Raw genomic sequence first — 20,490 nt, 5'->3', positions numbered from 1 at the left:
AGCAAAACCATGCTGGTTTCTGATTAGGTGGCTGCCAGGCTCATGCTGGGCATTCATTCAACACACTCTACTTTCTGTCGTGGGGGGGGGGGGGGGTCATTGGGGGCTAAGCCGAATGTATTGTGATCCTAGCGATGCCTCTGCTTTGATGCAACATGGTCACTCCATACATGTACAGCCTCCACAGCTGGTTAGTGAGGGCTGGTTAGTGAGGGCTGGTTAGTGAGGGCTGGTTAGTGAGGGCTGGTTAGGGAGGGCTGGTTAGAGAGGGCTGGTTAGAGAGGGCTGGTTAGAGAGGACTGGTTACAGAGGGCTGGTTACAGAGGGCTGGTTAGAGAGGACTGGTAACAGAGGGCTGGTTACAGAGGGCTGGTTAGCCAAAGACATGTAAAATTCCTAACATGACACTGGGACAACCTAAGACAGGCACAGTCGTGCATCTGGCCAGGTCACACATTCACGTACCTCTGAATTGATGCTCATGCGGAGCACTGAACAAACAGAGTAATATGTATGCTCTCCAGGTCTAGTAGTACTGATGGAGTGTGAGTCAGAGTGGGTGCAGTGAGGCTCGGACCCCACGCGTTATCATTAACCCACTGGAGCCTTGAAAGTTTTGGTGCTGGGTCAGTCTGGCTCTCTTCGGGTGCATGTTCCAGCGGCTTGTACCTTATTTTGAACCTGTGGGAAGCATGGACCATGATAGTATGGAAGACTATTTTTCATGGGAATTGGGAAAAGTAGTGAGTGTACTGCTTGTATAACAGTGTACATTTGCTGTCCCCTCAAAATAACTCAACACACAGCCATTAATGTCAAAACTGCTAGCAACAAAAGTGAATACACCCCTAAGTGAAAAGTTTCAATATGTTGTGTGGCCACAATTATTTCCCAGCACTGCCTTAACCTTCTTGGGCATGGAGTTCACCAGAGCTTCACAGGCTGCCACTGGAGTCCTCTTCCACTCCTCCATGATGACATCACAGAGCTGGTGGATGTTAGAGACCTTGCGCTCCTCCACCTTCTGTTTGAGGATGCCCCACAGATGCTCAATAGGGTTTAGGTCTGGAGACATGTTTGGCCTGTCCATCACCTTTAACCTCAGCTTCTTTAGCAAGGCAGTGGTCATCTTGGAGTGTGTTTGGGGTTGTTATCATGTTGGAATACTGCCCTGCCGCCCAGTCTCCGAATTGAAGGGATCATGCTCTGCTTCAGTATGTCACAGTACATGTTGGCATTCATGGTTCCCTCAATGAACTGTAGCTCCCCAGTGCCGGCAGCACTCATGCAGCCCCAGACCATGACAATCTCACCACCATGCTTGACTGTAGGCAAGACACACTTGTCTTTGTACTCCTCACCTGGTTGCCGCCACACACACTTGACACCATCTGAAACAAATAAGTTTATCTTGGACTCATCAGACCACAGGACATGGTTCCAGTAATCCATGTTCTTGAACTGCTTGTCTTCAGCAAACTGTTTGCGGGCTTTCTTGTGCTTCATCTTTAGAAGAGGCTTCCTTCTGGGACGACAGCCATGCAGACCAATTTGATGCAGTGTGCGGCGTATGGTCTGAGCACTGACAGGCTGACCCCCCACCCCTTCAACCTCTGCAGCAATGCTGGCAGCACTCATACGTCTATTTGCACTCAACTTCTTTGGTCGACCATGGCGAGGCCTGTTCTGAGTGGAACCTGTCCTGTCTTGGCAATCTTCTTATAGCCTAGGCCATTTTTATGTAGAGAAACAATTCTTTTTTTCAGATCATCTGATGAGGTACCATGTTGAACTTCCAGTGACCATTATGAGGGAGTGTGAGGGTGATAACACCAAATTCAACACACCTGCTCCCCATTTACACCTGAGACTGTTATGGGTTGCTCCCCCTCCGCCCTGAGTCGGGTGGTTCGGTCCCTGTTTGTTTGTGTTTTTCCACCTGGAGTGCTGGAGGTGTGTTCAGTAGGTCAGGGGGCGTGGCAGAGTCTTCACTGCACAGCCAATCTTCGCAGCTGCAGCTCATACACATGATTCACTCCAGCAATATTTAAACCCGGGCTGATTAGCTCTTCGGCGCCAGTTCGTTATCTACTACCCATGTGACCTGCTGCTTCCTCTGCTGCGCCTACTACAGCCTCACCACCCAGCCTTCGCCTCCACCTTCGAACACCATTAGTACACTCCTCTCCACCTGTTCATCTCGTGTCCAGTAACCACTCAGACTCTTCGCCATCAACTCTCCTCCAGCTTCGGACCTGCCAGGAGTTTCCCAGCCCTGATCCTGCCTACAAAGTACTCTCTGAGTACCCTGTTTCTCCATTAAAACCTTTTGAACCTACCTTATGTGGTCAGTGTGATTTCTCTGCGTTCTGGGTCAGACGAACTCTAACAGAGACCTTGTAACTCTAACGAGTCACATGACACCGGGGAAGGAAAATGGCTCATTTGGCCCAATTTGGACATTTTAACTTATGGGTGTACCCATATAGGAGTGTGTAAGGTAAGACAAACCTGTCTAATCATGGTGAATGGTGTGCTACATCTAGCAACACAATATTTTCCACACCCTCCTTAGCCCCCAATGCAATTCACTATAACATACTGTACATGGGATACATATTGCCCTACGCAGCAAAAACAACTCTATACGTTGCAGTGAATGTATTTTAGGAAATGTTCAAGAGAGTGTATAGAGTGAAAATATGCTGGATAACTAAGGGGCAATGAATGGTGTAAATTGAATACTCCCGGCTAGAATGCCCCCAGAATGTTTCACATGTTCCTGGACTCAACATGCGGCAACCTCTGAACAAACAATTCTTCTTCCTGTTGCTGCCCAGCATCTCGGTCTAAATGTAGAAGAAGAGCTCCTTCCTCTGAGAACTATCAGACAAGATGAGCTGAATCTCAAACGTGCCTCTGAGTCTTTTGAGCTGTGATGTATTGCTACCCCACACGTCACCATGTCTTCACGGCAGAGGACATGAACCTAGCAGAATGTCCAGCAGAGTCTATTAAGAGATACGGTCACCTCAGAAGAATCCCAATCCAGACATTTATCAATGTGCAGCCTATGATTCTCATCAAGTCAGACCGACCTCATCTTATAACAACCCCAATACAGCCTGCATGCACAGGATCTCCGGGTGGCCCAATAGCACGACTAGGATGGACTAGACAAGGTCCAATGCATTTCCTACAGCACACATCAAAGGAGATATCCTATCTGCATATGTCATGCTTACCACCCTCTCAAGACCTATACCAGCATGTGGCGAGACTGTGGCAACACAACACGCTGCCCTGCAGGAAGGAGAAAGAGGCAACATGTTCTAAGCAGGACCGAGTAGCCTTCAATACACTGGAGGAAAGGACCATCCAGGTAAAGGTGAATAGAACTACCTGGTATGTTACTCCACTCCTTTGAAAAGAAGACAATTCCAAAGCTACGGATGCCTGACAGAGTTGTTATGGCGTTGCTGAGAGCAACTAAATGGCGTCTCGTTAACAACTCAGAGCTAGCTGAGGTATATAACCAGGAGGTTCATAAGCTGGCTAAGTGGTGAAGACAGCAACAGAGGAAGTCATGATATATCAATTATCACATTGTACAGCACAACAGTAAGGCAAGAATAGTTTTCAACTGCTCTAACAGCTACCAGCTGTGACGATTTGCTCTGTCACTGCTAGGTGTTCTACTGAGGTTCAGAGAACACAGCATCATGATCAGTGGTGACATACGTGGTATATTACAACAAATCAGGTACCTCCCTGAAAATCAACCACTCTGACACTTTCTGTGGTGAAACATGGAGAGAGAGCGCAGTCCAGATATCTACGTGTGACGTGTACTGCCATTTGGCACAGTCTGAAGCCCTATATACAGACTCCAGTGACACGTCATAGAGAACAGCCTCTGTATGAACTCTGTCCTCACAGCCTTCTACGTCGATAATTGTCTCCAATCCCTCAGCTCGCCAAAGCAAGTCAAGCAGCTCATGGTCAAGATGAGACGCACACTTGCAGCTGGAGGATTTCAGATAGAACTGGCTAGCAAAGCACCAGAGGTAATCTCCCAGCTGAATCCAAATCAGAGGGATGTGAACTGTGGCTTACAGCAGATAAAGTGGACCCTACACCCTGCACAGCTCGAGCTAAAGTGCTTGATCAAGTCATATGGACCTTCTCTTAGCATGGCAGATTGGGGGAGAGTGACCTTTGACTCTTACAAAGCATCACAATGCCAAGATGCTACACTCCAACCTGTGCAGATGCTGATACATACTAGTAGACCTACGTATCTTCTGCGATGCATCAGAGAATGTCTATGGATCAGTAGCCTACCTGAGGGTCGAAGACACCAACGTGCATATATATATATGTCTCCTATGTAACGGCCAGGTCACATGTGGCCCCAAAACGGCAGCTCTCTATGCCCTGCGTAGTTAGCTCAGCGCTGCCCTGACAAGAGCACAACTGGCAAAGGTACTTCTAACAGAGCTCACCCTACAGATTAGGCAGACCTAACTCCTAATACAAGATTATAATGATCGCCTACTACACGCAGGTCTTGAACGGGTCTTTGTGGAAATCAGGTGGACCTACTGGATACACACCTACTACTACTTGCCAAGCTGTTAAGAAGCATCAACAACAGTGTCTGGAGTGCCATAAGTGGCGTAGCAAGCAAGCCTACCGTACCAAAGATACCCGACCACCCTGCAGCATGGCTTACTTAAACAACACCCTTCTGGTCTACTGGTGTAGTCTGCGTTGGCCCCTACACAGTCAAAGTAGGATGGTGGCATGAGAAAAGATGGGGTATAATATTCAAGTGTCTTACCAGAAGGCAGTGGCGTCATTAGCCCTGGGCGTCCGGGGCTACAGTCCCAGATCTTTTATAAATAGCCCCGGATCTCAAATGGAACAAAAATAATAATAATGAAAAAATTGCCCCTGATCTATTCATCTATAATTCCGATCGTGCATTATGACAATGTAGACGTGTATGCCGCTAGCGTGTACATCGAAATTTTCAGTGTGTACATTAAAATCCCTGAACTTTCTGTCCTGGGCGGGGTGGGAGGGTGGGCTAAGCCCCAAATGTGTTGTGTTCCTAGCGACACCTCTGCTAGATGACAGTTAACCTCTCACATTAGGACTTTTTCTTATTCCGTATTCATTACACAAATCTCGGGGCAGTTGTGCAAAACTCCCTACCGTGGACTAATCAAGATTCACCTTACCTTAGTCACCTGAATTAATACTGTGCATGTGCTAATTCATCAGTGCCAAAGGTTGATGTGATAGTGTTTAATTATTGCAGCTACAATAACTGAAGTGTTTCTAAAATGTCTATGATACAGTGTGTTGTTAATTACGTAAGTTGAACCTTGTTTAATAATGCAGTTATAATTATTGTTTTCCTGCTATATTTACATTACTTCATTATTCTATGTGAACAAAAAACTATGCTAATTAGCATCCTTTGATAGACTCTTCATAGCTAGGATATGTCGTTCCATTAAACTGTAGACTGTTTGTGCTATACATGTGAATTATTTGTTATGTTACTTAACCCAGTGTATCTTACTTAAGTCAACTATTATAAGCTAAACACATTAAGAGGTACTATTGGTGAAATAATTACCTTTACATACTAGCAACTGTCTTTTTCCGCTATAGGAGTGATCACGTGACTAAGTTCCTTTGTCTAAGAACTAGTTAATTTATGGTTTTAGACAGCCATCGTGTGGGCTGAATGTGTAAGAGCACTTTAGCTATTTACTGTGTGTTTGTGATTTAAGTACATATTGTAACATTGTTAATAATAATGTTATTTTTATCATAGTTACAGGGCCCACACACATATTCACACACATTCACATTCAACGACATTATACCAGCCTGCAAAAGAACAACTTGGAATAAACCTAGTTTGTATCATCTTTCTGACAGAAGATCTCAGTCAGTTTGGGTACAGCCAGATAAGCAACAGTATACCAATAACTAAAGGTGTGCCTGTCTGTCTTTGGCAAACAGCCTGTGAAATAGAAAGAAGGGGGGACATGATTACCAAAGGTGCACCACTGCTAGCCAGCACTAAGAGGAAATGGGATGAGTACATGGACCCCGATCTTGGATGGGCTCTGCTCAGCTCTGGACAAACATGGAAATAGACAGACTGAAGAGAGATTGGTATCACTCTTGGGTGAAAAGTCAGGTGACAACTAACAAATAAAGACGACTGTGTTCATCAAATGTGTCTACTCATATATTTTATTTCAAGTGAGTAACATGTAGATTAATTGTCGCTGGAAAACAAATAGAATAGAAAATGTAACTGCAGTATAACTGCACCACATACTAAATGTGTTGGATCAAAACTCATCTCTGAATATGTTTTGTTCCCAATATAGCCTGAGAGACACCTAGCAGCAGATTTAGTACAGTTTTATCCAAAGTGACTTACAGTAAGTACAGGGACATTTTTCCAGGAGCAATATAGGGTAAAGTGCCTTGCCCAGGGACCCAACAACAATTGGCCAATTCAGGATTTGACCCAGGAGCCTTCCAATTGCAAACCTGACTCCCTTACCATTTATGTCACTGAGGTCAACCTAGCTGATTCAATGGCTGGTTTGCCATTCCCCAACAACCAGGCAAGACAAGTGGAAAACGGGGATTCGGCTGGCAATAATTCCCTGCATTTCTTTATTTGGGTCCGGCCAACCGGGTGGTCACTGATCCCGATTGAAACAAATAAAAAACGAAGAAAACGAACAACAAAATCAAATGGACTCCTCTGTCCAACTGCACGGCACTGATAAAAAAAACAAAAAACATAGAATCCGGCTCGTCCTCCGGCCTCTCCTCTCCTCTCCTCTCCTCTCCTCTCCTCTCCTCTCCTCTCCTCTCCTCTCCTCTCCTCTCCTCTCCTCTCCTCTCCTCTCCTCTCCTCTCCTCTCCTCTCCTCAATCCGGCGGTTCATCTCGTCAATGGCACCTGTTTTATATGGGAGAAGGAGACAGATAATTATTTCGCCAGGTGTCCCTGGTTGTGTCTAATTGCCCCGCACTTGCTTGCTGCCATGTGCTGTGGCTGGGTTGGGTGCTCCAGCTCAAACCGACCCTGTCACATTATCTATTGTTAATAAAGCATATATATACACACAACACATTACAGATTACTCCATCTCCATTTATCAGTGTGCTCCAATTTAGAATATTATTCATCCTATGTGAAGTACTATTCAAACAGAATCTTTAGTTTATATTTTTTAATATGTAGTTATTGGTTTCATAATCTATACATTTACAATATACATTAAGCCAAACGGCAAAATAAATAAATAAATAATTATTTTAACGCTGACTTTTATTTTGAATGAAACATCCGACAACCGGAAGTCTTATTGTTGCTACCGAATCTCTAATGTTGCCAGCATGACGTTGATGCCAACGTGCACACAGTAGAATTCCTGCTATTCTGTTACACATAAATGGAGGAACGGCCCAAAGATCGGGTACATGAGAGATATCACCACCATGGAGAAAGAAACCCTATTGAATACACAACATCGCTAAAAAATGATCAGATCTACTATCAGTACCAGCATAAGGAAACGCAGACGAAGAAAACAGGTTGGGGCATATAGAAAAGTTAGCTAGCAAGCCAACGTAATGTCAATGACTTAGCTGCTGTAGGCTATAGCCAGCTGGTTAGCCCAGCCTGTTTACGGACGTCGATGTAGTTCGCGTGACAGTCATTGCAAGATAGTAGTGAGCTGGTAAATAGCTGTTTAGCTCATTTGGTAGCTGGGACTCGGTAGATGTTGCTATATTGATGGTTAAACGTCGCTTGACAGCTGTCGCTGTTGGGGTGACAGATGGGGAATTGACCTTGTGTGCCGGTTTCACCACCCATTTTCAACATTGACGGTACTACTTGAAGTAATTCTTCTGTTTTATTAATTCGTAATTTTCCAGGCTAGTTCAATCGTCTTATCATGTTACATGCACTGACTTTGTTAAAAAAAAAAAACTAAGAACGCTAGTTTGTTAGGTAAGTATTCAGTAAAATGTGTTCCTAACAAAAACAAGCCGGCTCCACTGGAATGTTCTGAGTTGCCATTTCCTGTCGGCCATGTTAGAAAATGTGAGCTGAGAAGCTGGCGAACTAGTTAGTCCTAGCAACGAGAGCAATATTTTTTGCATGAAGCAAGTTTCTAAAAAATTTTTTGTTTACTAACATTTGGATGCAGAAAGACCTGCAAGTAAGAAGGGTACATGGCTAGTTGGGCAACTTTTGAGACTTTTCAGGATTAAATACCGTTAGCTAGTGCAAGCCCAGACATTTTACACTTGCAAGCAGGTTTGGCTCGGTTAGGCCTGTTGCGTCTAGCCACATGAAGCCACGCAACCATGTAGCCTGGGTAGATGACCGGAGGAGCTAGCATTGTTAGCATTGTCTTGCTAGCTACCTAACAAGCTGACTGATAATGCATGGACTATTCATTTTAATACAACATTGTAATCCAATTGCTATTTTAGACAGCTAGCTAGCTACGTTCTGAAATGTAATTCATTGAAACTGTGTCATCAGTTTTTGTCTGGAATGATTTCCTCTTGTGGGTTTGGATGAAAACACGATTATACCTATCTTGCCTTCCGTTGGCCTTAACCCAGTTGTATTACAGTTATCAAACGTAGACCAATGCAAACAGTTGGTAATTTCTACCTAATTCACACATTGTTTTTCATTGATTTATGTATGGTAAATGTTAATAAGTATGCTATGGAACGTCAATGAAATCTGATATTGACACTGGCATTTGGTTGATAGCTGTCAGCTGACCTGTTCATTCTAAATACTCATGATCCAGCATCTTCTAAAGGTCTTGCAATGTTTTCTGAAAAAGGGAGCTGCAAATCTGTATAGCTCTTATAAACAGATCAGGTCTGTCCCTTTGATGGCGTGTGACGTGATATGGATTTCTGGATTTGCTTTGATTTAGATACACAATCTTTTATATTTCAGGGCTGTGGTTCTTTTTTTTTTTTGGAAAAGTACTGCTCTAAGGCACTCTTATTTCCTAACTCTACAACAGTCTTTCAGTCATGGTATGTGTGGCTGGGAACTACTTGGAGAGCTGCATATTCCTTGTCTTATGGAACTCCCTTATGCATCATACAGAAATCCCTAATTTGTTAAAACTGCAAAAACCTTAGCTAGATATTAAATATGCCATTCCTCCTATGCTATTTTACATGCACCTGTAACAGACCATTTCAACAATGAGTCTAAATGTTGCATAGCAAAGCATACATCACATCTGTAGCCTACACTGGTTACAACAACTGGTAAAAACACTTTATACTGGGATGACACATGGATCCTAATGAAAATTGATTCCAAAGATATCAGGGTGCAACATTTTACTAGCGACTTTGATTAGATCCAATATTTGTTTTATTGAGATCACTCTTTAATACATTTCTGTTTTTGTTTTAATTTCCAATAGTGCTAATGAGTCAATGTAAAGTTCACTTTCTCATCTATATCATAACATCTTAAAAGCAATTGCACTGCTCAGGCATGCAGGATGGGGACTTATATGAGAGAGCCTTTGAATGGTGTTTAGTTTTGGTTTCTCCCAAAGGCTCTTTATTCAGGTTGCTTAAAAAGCATGCTGTGTCCACCTCAAAAGTTTTACGTATCCTTTTGAATTTAGTATGATCTTTGTAGACCTAGCAAAGGTGTGTAAAATTTGTAGTATGTCAAACACAGACCGTAATGATGTTTTCTAATGATTTTCACTCCCTTCCCAATGTGCTCCTTTTGCCCGACCATTTATATCTTTCCACTGACAAATACATTTGTGAATCAAAACGGTGTAGTAATTTGATCCATGTACACCTATATGTTACAATTGGTGATTGGCGTTGGCTCACGACTAATCTTTTTGCCGGCCCTGAATTGACGCTGTCCCTGCTCATTGGGCTTGGTGTGGACTGGGCAGTTTAACAAACTTGCTTTTTTGTTTTACAGGCAATGGAAAAATAAACGCCAGTGATGTGGATGGGGAGAAGATTCTGTCTGGGCATGATTTTGTTGGTACCCCTTATTCCACCAACAGCAATGGTAACAGACATTTGATAAATGCTAACATTAAACAGAAGTTGATACAAAAGACTGATACCACTCTTTCAAAAGTGGGCAGTACTGAGGGTCTTGATCACAGTAGGAATATGGACTGCATCAATGACAAGGACAAAGCGTTGGATTTCACAAATCACTACGAGGAAACCTTTGTGGAGAAAAAGGAGTCGGCATGGATTCTGAATGGGTTGGCAATCTCTTCTCATATTACAAATGGTTATTCCGGCAAGTCTCCCCCTGATAACGATGGCAGTGGCTCAGAATGTGGATATACTACTCCTAAGAAATGTAAGGCCAAACGTAACAGCATCAAGAACGCAGATCATGTGACAAAAGAAAAGGAGAGAGCCATGCTGCAGGGCAATGCCGCACAGGAGGCTGATGCTTGTGGACTTGAACCAACAGAGAGAGTGGTGATTTCCCGAATTGCCCATAAAGCGGAAGCACAGGTATCAGTAAGGCGGATGGAGGCTTCAGGGGTTGCTATGAGTGAGCTGCAGAGGAAGATTGTAGATAGTAAGACTGCTGCTGGCGCCTTTGTTAAAAAGTTTGAGGATAAACCCAAAACCAAACCCTCCTCTTCGAAAGATGACTCTTGGACTTTATTCAAGCCCCCTCCAGTATTTCCTGTCGACAACAGTAGTGCTAAAATAGTTCCCAAGATTAGTTATGCAAGTAAAGTTAAGGAGAACCTCAATAAAGCAGCTCAGGCTGGCGGGGAGCTCCAGCCTCCTCCTGGTAGACTGTCACAGGTCCCTATGTCTGCTATGAAAACCATCACCTCAGCTAGCTTTACTAATGGCCCTCTTTCTGGAGATGGAAATGGTTGCCCCTTGGTTGGTACCTTCTTCGCTCCTGCTGCTAGTAGTATTCCACCAGCCCCCTGTCTCCCATGTGGGGAGAATGTAGCATCCTCTCTGGACAGTGTCTGTTGTTCTGCAGCAGCAGCTGTTGATCAGAGAAAGTGTACTCTCTTTTATCCCTTAAACCCTTTAAATATGCAACCTGTGCTCCCTAGTGCGTGCCAAGTCAACACCCCAGCCGCTCAGACAAATAAGAAAGCCTTGGGGGACATCTTCCAGAATCAGTGGGGGCTGTCTTTCATCAATGAGCCAAACGTGGGGCCAGAAGGGGGAAGTGGGCTGGTGGCTTCTGTTGAGGGAAACGCTGCAGTGGTCACATTTCAAGGGGAGTCAAGCCCTGCTGTGGCAACCGATCCAGGTCTTGATGCTAGTCCTTCAATCCCAGAGCCTTTGGCTCAAGACTCAGTGAAAAGGACTAGTGCCTCAGCTACTGTGAAGGGTGAGGATGGGACAAAGGCTCAGCTCTCTGAACAGAACAAGAAAAAAGCTGAGGCTAAATGTCAAGGTCCAGTTGTGTTGGCCGTCACTAAAGATGTTAGTGTGGAGCCTGCCCAGGCCTCCCTGACCAACCGGGTGTTGGATCTGTCTAAAGAGCAGGCCCAATCTTCCAGCCTGGACGGAGGTAGCTGGGGGTCATTTGATCTGAAAGCTGCTGTAACTTATCACACTAAAGGTAATTTCTCTACCCCTGTTGTATACATTTTATGTATTGTTTACTAGAGGTTGACCTATTTGATTTATCTACGCTGATCCGATTATTTTTAGTGCATTTTTTAAATACTTTTAATTTTTATAAATGAACAGCGTACAACATGAGGCTCAGACAGGTTACAAATGTGTTACATTAACAGATTCACACACATGCACCATATCTATCAATTAATGTACAAAATAAAATACATATCACTCAATTGTTTAAGCAGGCTAGGAAGGTCCTCCACTTCTCCCAGTATCTTTCACCCCTCTCCTTTTGCAGTCGCAAGCCAATGGTCATTCTATCCATACCGTGCTGTTTGGTAACAACAGCAATAAAAACACTTGGCGTGGGGGCCTCTTTCTGCAGCCAACTTTTTGTAACAGCTTTTTTGCTTGCAGCCATGAATTAAGGTAGGCGTCACAATCGTCCATATCACTGGGGATGTTCCCAAAGTACGCAAAGAGGAAAATGTTACAGTTGCAAAACCCAGTATCTCAGACATTATTGCTCCCACATCCGTCCAGAATTGTTTTATATGAGAACAAGATTCATAGGAAATATACTTTCGAAATTAACAATCGAGGCATATTTGCCATAACAATACCTGACGTTATCTTTAATAATTTCCATATTTCGTAGTTTCGGTTGCTACTGGAGTGCATTGTATTAGGCTTAATGATACTTGATCAATAACAATCCCAATGAGATGCACTATGTCATGATTATTACTGTTAATGTATATTTTTTACACCACACCAATTATATAATTGTCTGCCAAATTTGTTATGGTATTTGTGGTGATGAAATGGTCTTCACACAGTTTGCAACAAGCCAGACTGCCCAGAGATGGTGTGTGGTGAAGACACCATGCATTCAATCCAATTCAAATTAATATGCTGGTTTAAAAAGAAAAGGCTTAGTTGTTTATGGTTAGACAATATACATTTCCAGAATGTTTGTGCTTTGTTCTGAAATGTGCTTTTGTTAAATAAGCACATATTTGTCATAGTTGATGTAGACTGTGATTTGATGATAAATTAAAAGGCACAGCATTTATTATATGTGAACCAGTATATGCTAATTAACCTAGTAATATCAACTATGTGTAGCTAAGGAGGACTGTTTTCTGAGAGTTTCATTTCACGCTTGCTCGCAACTTACCCTTATTTTGGCAAAACTCAAATCGGCCCTGAATAATTGTCCAGTATGATCAATTGTTCAACCTCTATTGTTAAAACATTACCCCAAACACAGAAGCTTTGAAGTTACTCTTTGCACACAAGGTTTTAATCATTGTGTAACACGTACCCCACATGGATCCAGGTTGCATACATGTGCCTTGCAAAATCATTTAGGTTTTCTCAAGGAGAAAATATTTGAGATGCTCAAAGGTCTTTCCTCTTTGGTATCTAGGAGCATATTAATCAGTGTAGGTGTTTGGAAGATTAACTACAAGAGATCAATCTAAAACTGTATGCTATATGTCAACTATTCTGTTTCCCCTTTCGTCTGTGGATGTGCCATAGTAGAGAACCACTTTTACATGGCTGTAGTTTGAAAACATCCAAAACATACTGTTAATGGACCTTGTATTGAAGCAGAACATTCACTGCCTTTGTTATAATCCTCATTGTAAGACCAGGGTTCGAGTCCTGTTTTGGGTCACCCCAGGGGTCCTTGTAGAATACAACTTAGCTAGTGTCTGCTACGTGAGGTTAGTCAGCTTGGGTAAACTTCAGCATCTTCACTGCCGCCCCTTAAAACACTTGCTTTACAAAGTTTGCAACTATCAGTGTTGCTAGTGCCTGTTTTAAGTGTAAAATAATTCCAAACTGCTGACATTCAGTTTTTTGTTGAGTTCCCAAGGCATAGCCTGCAGGTTTCCAGTCAATCTATTTTGTGGTATCGGCTCGTTACATTGACTCAATACACAATTCTGTATTTCTGTCCAGTACAGATACAGTTTTTATGCCATACAGACACATTTTTGATGCCAGTATCTGATCCGTGCATCACTTGTTTTCTTGTGCTCTGGTAGGACCTTGTGCATTCTTTCCAGCATGTAAGGAAAGGTAGAGATCAATCTAAAACTGTATGCTATATGTCAACTATTCTGTTTCCCCTTTCGTCTGTGGATGTGCCATAGTAGAGAACCACTTTTACATGGCTGTAGTTTGAAAACATCCAAAACATACTGTTAATGGACCTTGTATTGAAGCAGAACATTCACTGCCTTTGTTATAATCCTCATTGTAAGACCAGGGTTCGAGTCCTGTTTTGGGTCACCCCAGGGGTCCTTGTAGAATACAACTTAGCTAGTGTCTGCTACGTGAGGTTAGTCAGCTTGGGTAAACTTCAGCATCTTCACTGCCGCCCCTTAAAACACTTGCTTTACAAAGTTTGCAACTATCAGTGTTGCTAGTGCCTGTTTTAAGTGTAAAATAATTCCAAACTGCTGACATTCAGTTTTTTGTTGAGTTCCCAAGGCATAGCCTGCAGGTTTCCAGTCAATCTATTTTGTGGTATCGGCTCGTTACATTGACTCAATACACAATTCTGTATTTCTGTCCAGTACAGATACAGTTTTTATGCCATACAGACACATTTTTGATGCCAGTATCTGATCCGTGCATCACTTGTTTTCTTGTGCTCTGGTAGGACCTTGTGCATTCTTTCCAGCATGTAAGGAAAGGTATTCAGACCCCTCTACTTTAACTTTTGGTGTTATATGCTTAATTTCTAATTCATAATTATATATTAATGTCCTTTGATCATCCATTTTATCTCTAGAACTTGGAGTCCACCTCTGGCAAGTTCAATTGATTGGACATGATTTATCAAGACACACCTGTCTATATAAGGTCCAACACTTGACAGGGCATTTCAGAGCGACAACTAACCCGTGAACTTTCCGTAGACTGACTGCCAAAATATAATTTTGTCAAGGCATAGATCTGGGTAAGGTTGTAAACAATTGCTAAAGCGTTGAATGTTTTCTGGAGCACAGTAAACTAAGTTGTGAAATAGAAGAAATTTGAAACCACTAAGACTTCCTCACCAAGACGTCCTAGTTGGCAGTCTGGCCAAACTAAGCAACCAGGCAAAAAGGGACTTGGTAGGAAGGTGATAATGGCCACCGCCAGTGTTTATGTGCAGAAAAGGACAACATTCTCTGCAGCACTCCAGTCAGGCTTTGTGGTAGAGTGACTAGAAGGAAGCCACTACTGAGTTAAAGGCTTATGACGTGCTGTTTTAAAGGACTCTGAGATTATGAGAAAATATTTTCTAGTCTGATGAGACAAAAATCGAGCTACTGGGCCTGAATGCCAAGCGCTCGTCAGGCCAAACCAACATGTTACTTCTCATAATCTGGTTTATACCATAGTGTACCCTATGGTGAATCACAGTGGTTAATGGAGCAAAATACAGAGAGGACCTTAAACAATTCCTAATCCAGAGTGCACAGAACCTCAGACTGGGTCGATGATTAATCTTTTAGCACAACATGGATCGGAAGCCCAAAGGACATCTGTGGGGAGAGCTGAAGATTTGCAGTTCACTGATGCTCCCCATCCAGTCTGACAGCGCTTGAGAGGGTCTATAAGGCAGAATAGGAGAAACTGGCCAAATCCAGGTGTGGAAGCTGTGATCACTACCAAAGGCACTTCAACAAAGTGTTAAATAATGGGTCTGAATACTGTCGCGGGGGAACAGCAAAGACGCGGATGCAGTTCAGCCTGAAAGCCTTTTATTCAAACGAAACTGAAAGTAATAGCACAATTGAAAAAGAAAGAACCGGAACGTCACATGAGCAGCTGCTGAGGAGGGTCTTGCAGGCGAGGGGTTAAGTCGGCATCCAGCATCTCAGCAGTCTAATGAAAAGCCATTCTGACTTCCTCCCCCTTTTTAACCTTGCCCGATTGCCCCGATGCGAGGCATGTGTGGTGGGGCGGAGCCATCCCTCCTAACTGCCTCTTGACTCTTCCTGAATGCTGCCATTCTCGCTTCTCATGCGCTCTGCCAGCATGTTCTCTCCAATGTCCTGAATCTCTGAGACCGGCACCTTGGTGGTGGCGAGGTGCACATAGGACTGCCACGCATCAATATTTATGTTTCAAAAACAGTTTGGGCATTGTTATTATGAGGTATTGTGGTAGGTTGTTTCTGTGTTTAGTTATTTTTAAATAGTCTGACAGAAAATAAATTGGAGACGGTGAAGGGGTCTTAACGCTTTCTGAAGGCACTGTATCTCAACATTAAATGTCCCAAGTCTGTGTGTATGGGGGCATTAACGTCCTGGGTAATTGAAACATATGGGAACAGTGTTTGCCCTATATTTCATCAGACCCAATGACTCCGAAGAGATGGGTGCCCATACCATTACTTATTCCGTGTCATGTTTAACAGTTCCAGGTTTGTGAAGCTCAGGAGGTACAGTTTTTGTTGACTGGGTGCTGATTCAATTGTGGTAATTTTTTGGCTGGGCTTTTGGGGCATTAAACAACTACCCTGATGAGTGTCTATCCCTGTCGGTTAGCTTCAACTTGCGACCGCTGTTCATCTTTTGCTGATCTTTTTCTATATTTGCTGTCATCTACGTTACGTTTGCAATCATTATGCTGCCCAGATTTTTGAGACGTTGAGTCGTTTTCAGTTTTTGTGAGCGATGCACCTTCAGTTTGGGCTCTAACTATTTGTCCTCTTTGAAACTATTTTTTAGCTCATGTTGTTTAAAGACTAAAATATCAAAGTGCTAATTGTCATATCTCTTTTGTACCTTACGTGTGCTGTGACTTGACAATCAACCTATGTGACCTCTTGCTATTATTTGTCCATCCCCTGTAGTTAGTAACAGCAAAATGTCCATCAGTGTCGTATGTTTCCCCCAGTGGCCAAATTATTGCAATTCATTCAGTTTGTTTTTTGTATTTTAACCTGTGAGTCATCACCTGTTGTGCATTGCCAAAATCTATTAAATCTATAAATCTATATTCATGGCACACATAACAAATGAGTGAACAGTGGCAATTTTTGATGTTGTGATAAGTGTTTTATGCTTCTGGAGATATTAATGAATCTTTATTTTTCTTTTACAGAAATGGATTACATTTTCAATTTGCAAAAACAAGGTAATGTGAATGTCTCTTTCTTCTGTGCATTTTTAAAGTGAAATTGTTTTTAGAGAATGATTGGTATATTACTAGCTCTTCCTGTTTGCTGAAATGGGAGTTAGATAGAAAGTTAATATGGCTTGAGCACAAATCTATAAAGTAGGCTATCTCACTAAAGATTTTGACCTGGTCAAAGTCTTGGGCTGTTCAATACAAAGGAGAGACAGATTAGCATTTCTGTCTTGCTCTGGTTGTAAGTCAGTCTGTCAGTCTGTTTGATGTATCTACAATGATGACTTTTTCCCAAACTAGAGTTTTTAACTGATGGACCATCCTTTAATTCTTCTTCCTAACCCTGCCACTCATGTTCATACTGTTTGTAGTTCCTGCCAGCTGCCCCACAATTCTTTTTTTGAAATGTAATTATTAAGATTTGAACAACATACTTCTAGGCTCAAGGTATTTTAACAGAATAGACTGCCATGTTTTTACATCTCTGGATCAAGTTACTTGAGGCATACAATGTAGCTTAGGCACAAAAAAAGAACATGTTTAAATGTAAATTTGTTCATGTAGCCTATTTGATCTTTGAGTGCAAACCAAAGCAAGGTCACAGTAGTGAACAGTTGGGTACTAAGTTTCAAAGGGTCGACACACTTAATCATTTCTCTTTCCTTTTTCTTCCTCCAGATCCAAAAAGAATAGTCTTCTATGACACGACCAAGGATGGACCGGATCAGTGAGCTAGTGAATGTCAACGCTAACCTAACTCCTTACCTGGGTGCTGCAGTTACCTATGGCGGTTACGATCCCTTTGCAAAACAAAACGAGTAAACTGTGATACAAGGACTGATGTCCTGTGACATATTTATATTGCCATATAGATTGGGATAATGGAGACTTGTTTCTTGGGGGAAGGGTTAGTGTGTCAAATAAGAGGACAACTACAAGGAGAAGGGGGATAAGAGGACAAATCTCATTATTGTAAAAAGTTGAGCGCAGGAGCTTTTGCCAAAGCTCTGGTCTTCACAAACACTCAAACACTTGAAAAAAGGAGATTGGATGCCTCTACCATGTGAATGGACTCTTGTGACACTTACTGCTGTAATAGACAATGGTCTCATTGCTCCTTCCTCTGGATGTTCGGGAGAAATAAGACTGAGGAAGGTGCAAATTGCACCTCCTGAGCCTTTATTTTGTTGCCCATTTAACTGTGGTGACTATCAGCCTGACAGTAGGATGCCTCAATTGTTTTATTTCCTTATGCATTCAAATTTAGTTTTGTCTCTTCCACTCTGTGTGTGTGTGGTTCTGTGTGTGTGTGTGTGTGTGTGTGTGTGGTTCTGTGTGTGTGTGTGTGTGTGGTTCTGTGTGTGTGTGCGTGGATTTATACATACACATGAGTATGTGCACATTTTAATTCATTTTGAAAGAAAATGAACAAACTCTCTAAGAATGCCTTGAATTTTGAAAAGCTGAAAAAGCTGAGCAGAAGGCTGGTAGTGTTAGTAGTACTGTCTCCAGGTTAAATTATATTTAAGGGGAAAGCATTTGTCTTAATTGCTTTGTTAAACAAACTATGCCCAGCAAAGAACTGGCTCCTGGGCATTTCTTGTTTGATATATATTTTTTGTTTCTCTTGTATGGTTCAGTGATTTTAGATGTGATCTACAGTAGGAACAAACTCTAAGAGCACAGATGGAGAAGTGTCCAATTAGAACGGAACTAAAGCCACGTCCTCCTAATCTGGTGGTTTGGTTGTCAGTTGGAGACTTTCTTTGGTATTATATTTGTTTTCATCAGTTTTAATTTTTTTAATTTATTTGTATTAATTTGTTTCTTAAGCCCTTGCATTTATAGTCCACATATATCATTAATTTCAGATTATGATTGAGGCTATTTTTAGTTTTAGTTTCTCATCAGCTGTTCACGTGTGGAAATTTTCTGGAAGATGAGAAAAGTGACTTAATGTGGAGCAAGGGCTATCTATGTATGTGACATTTCTTACAAAAAGTTTTTGTGTATTTGAGCAGTAAGGAGGCTTAAAGTGTCTGTCTAATTCATTAGGCCTATGTAGGTAAAATTCGCTGAAACCACATGAAGAAATGGCTTATTTTCTTGCCCAAGCTTGTCATAGCTAACCACCCTAGCCTAGGATACTTTGCTATTTCAGCATTTGGTCTTTATCCACTCTCTGGTTATGACAATGTATTTCTTGCACATGTTTGCTGGTGTAGATGAGTGAGTGGATGAGATGTGAGAAGTTGCAGTATAATATATTTAACCAAGCAAGGATGACAGACTGAAAACAATCGCAATACTAAGTTACCATTTCATTTCCCAGACCAGATGCTTTTTTTTGTTATACTGTTTATATGTTGAGGTAATGAAATTACTTAATACCATATCATCCAGCAGTGTCTTTGATCATAGTGGCTGTGTTGAAGCCTGATTATGTCATGGCATGCCAAATTTGGCAGAACTATAAGTAGACAGCCACAATGACATTGGTACTACCATCGTTCAGTTTATTTTCTCTTGTTTGTTTTGAGCTAACGGAGCAATTGTCTTAGTTATATTTCTCTGGTTATTATGTGGGTTAATAGCACTTTATTAAACTTTTTTTCTAAAATACAGATACTATATATAGTTACATGAAATACTAACATCTTTTAAGAATGGCTTTTGGCTGTTGGTTCTTCTTAAGAAAAAAACATGACCCCTTACCGAAATACAAAATTTCCCTCAGGTAGCATTGGTAAAGCCATGACAAAGTTGGAAGAATTTTATTTGTCTGCCAAATGGTTCAACACAAGGTCTATGTATTGTGCTCCAATTATAGTAATAAAAAATATAATTTGAATAGCTGAAATATTGGAGTAATATGTAATTATAAATAGAGCTGTGGTAATACACAAACTATTTAGATGGCAGAAAAAACTGCCATGGCTTTAAAGTAGCTGTCAACATATTAGCAGGGCTGGGCGATATTAGCCAAAAATTGTCATGATACACCCCCCATCCGGATGATATATGGTATATTCCCTAATGATTATGATGGTTATAATGATTATGTATTCCTCGCACAAATACTTTATTAAGATATATTGAAAACTTTCAGCTTGTCAGTCAATTTAAGTGGAATTGATGCGGTCCTATTGTTTTGTGTTTTGGAGCTTGCTTAAAATAAAATATTTCCAGGTTTTTGATTTCCCCCAGGTTGTGTTTTGTTTAACTCATAAATATGTATGGTTACTTTCTATTTGAGAAAAAACACAGTGGATGTTCTAACTTCACAACAATGCTTAAACCAAATCAACCTTTGTGTTTTATTTTTATTTTGCATGTACAACCCCCTTTTCCAAACAAATTGGGCTGCTGTGTAAAATGGAAATAAAAACAGAATGCTTAGATGTGCAAATCATTTAAACCCTATATACAATAGAAAATAGTACACTGAAAACATCAAATGTTGAAACTTAAAAATGTTATTGTTCCTTAAACTATATGCCCACTTTAATGCCAGGACCACATTTCAAGAAAGCTGGGACAGGGGCAACAAAACACTGGAAATGTTGTGTAATGCAAAAAAACGAATATCACACAACTAATTAGGTTAATTCGCCACAGATCAGTAACATGATTGAGCATTAGAAGA

The 20,490-nt window shown here is 41.7% G+C and overlaps 1 protein-coding gene across 1 annotated transcript; it reads left to right on the top strand.

Moving 5' to 3' along the window:
- Nucleotides 1–7,445: 7,445 nt before the first annotated feature.
- Nucleotides 7,446–20,243, top strand: LOC105025042 (nuclear FMR1 interacting protein 2). The gene is made up of 4 exons (XM_010895441.3): nt 7,446–7,643; nt 10,051–11,697; nt 16,818–16,850; nt 17,523–20,243. Exons 1-4 carry the CDS (start codon nt 7,502–7,504, stop codon nt 17,573–17,575), a joined length of 1,875 nt encoding a protein of 624 aa, XP_010893743.2. The 5' UTR covers nt 7,446–7,501; the 3' UTR covers nt 17,576–20,243.
- The last annotated feature ends 247 nt before the right edge of the window (nt 20,244–20,490 follow it).

The sequence above is a fragment of the Esox lucius genome, chromosome 7, assembly GCF_011004845.1.
Source record: "Esox lucius isolate fEsoLuc1 chromosome 7, fEsoLuc1.pri, whole genome shotgun sequence".
Lineage (NCBI taxonomy): Eukaryota > Metazoa > Chordata > Actinopteri > Esociformes > Esocidae > Esox > Esox lucius.
This window is presented reverse-complemented; position numbering and strand designations above follow the sequence as displayed.

Coding starts and splice junctions, on each gene's coding strand:
- LOC105025042 (XM_010895441.3), top strand. CDS start 7,502: ATGGAGGAACGGCCCAAAGATCGGGTACATGAGAGATATCACCACCAT. Junction 7,644..10,050: donor AACGCAGACGAAGAAAACAG/GTTGGGGCATAT, acceptor TTTGTTTTACAG/GCAATGGAAAAATAAACGCC. Junction 11,698..16,817: donor TGTAACTTATCACACTAAAG/GTAATTTCTCTA, acceptor TTTCTTTTACAG/AAATGGATTACATTTTCAAT.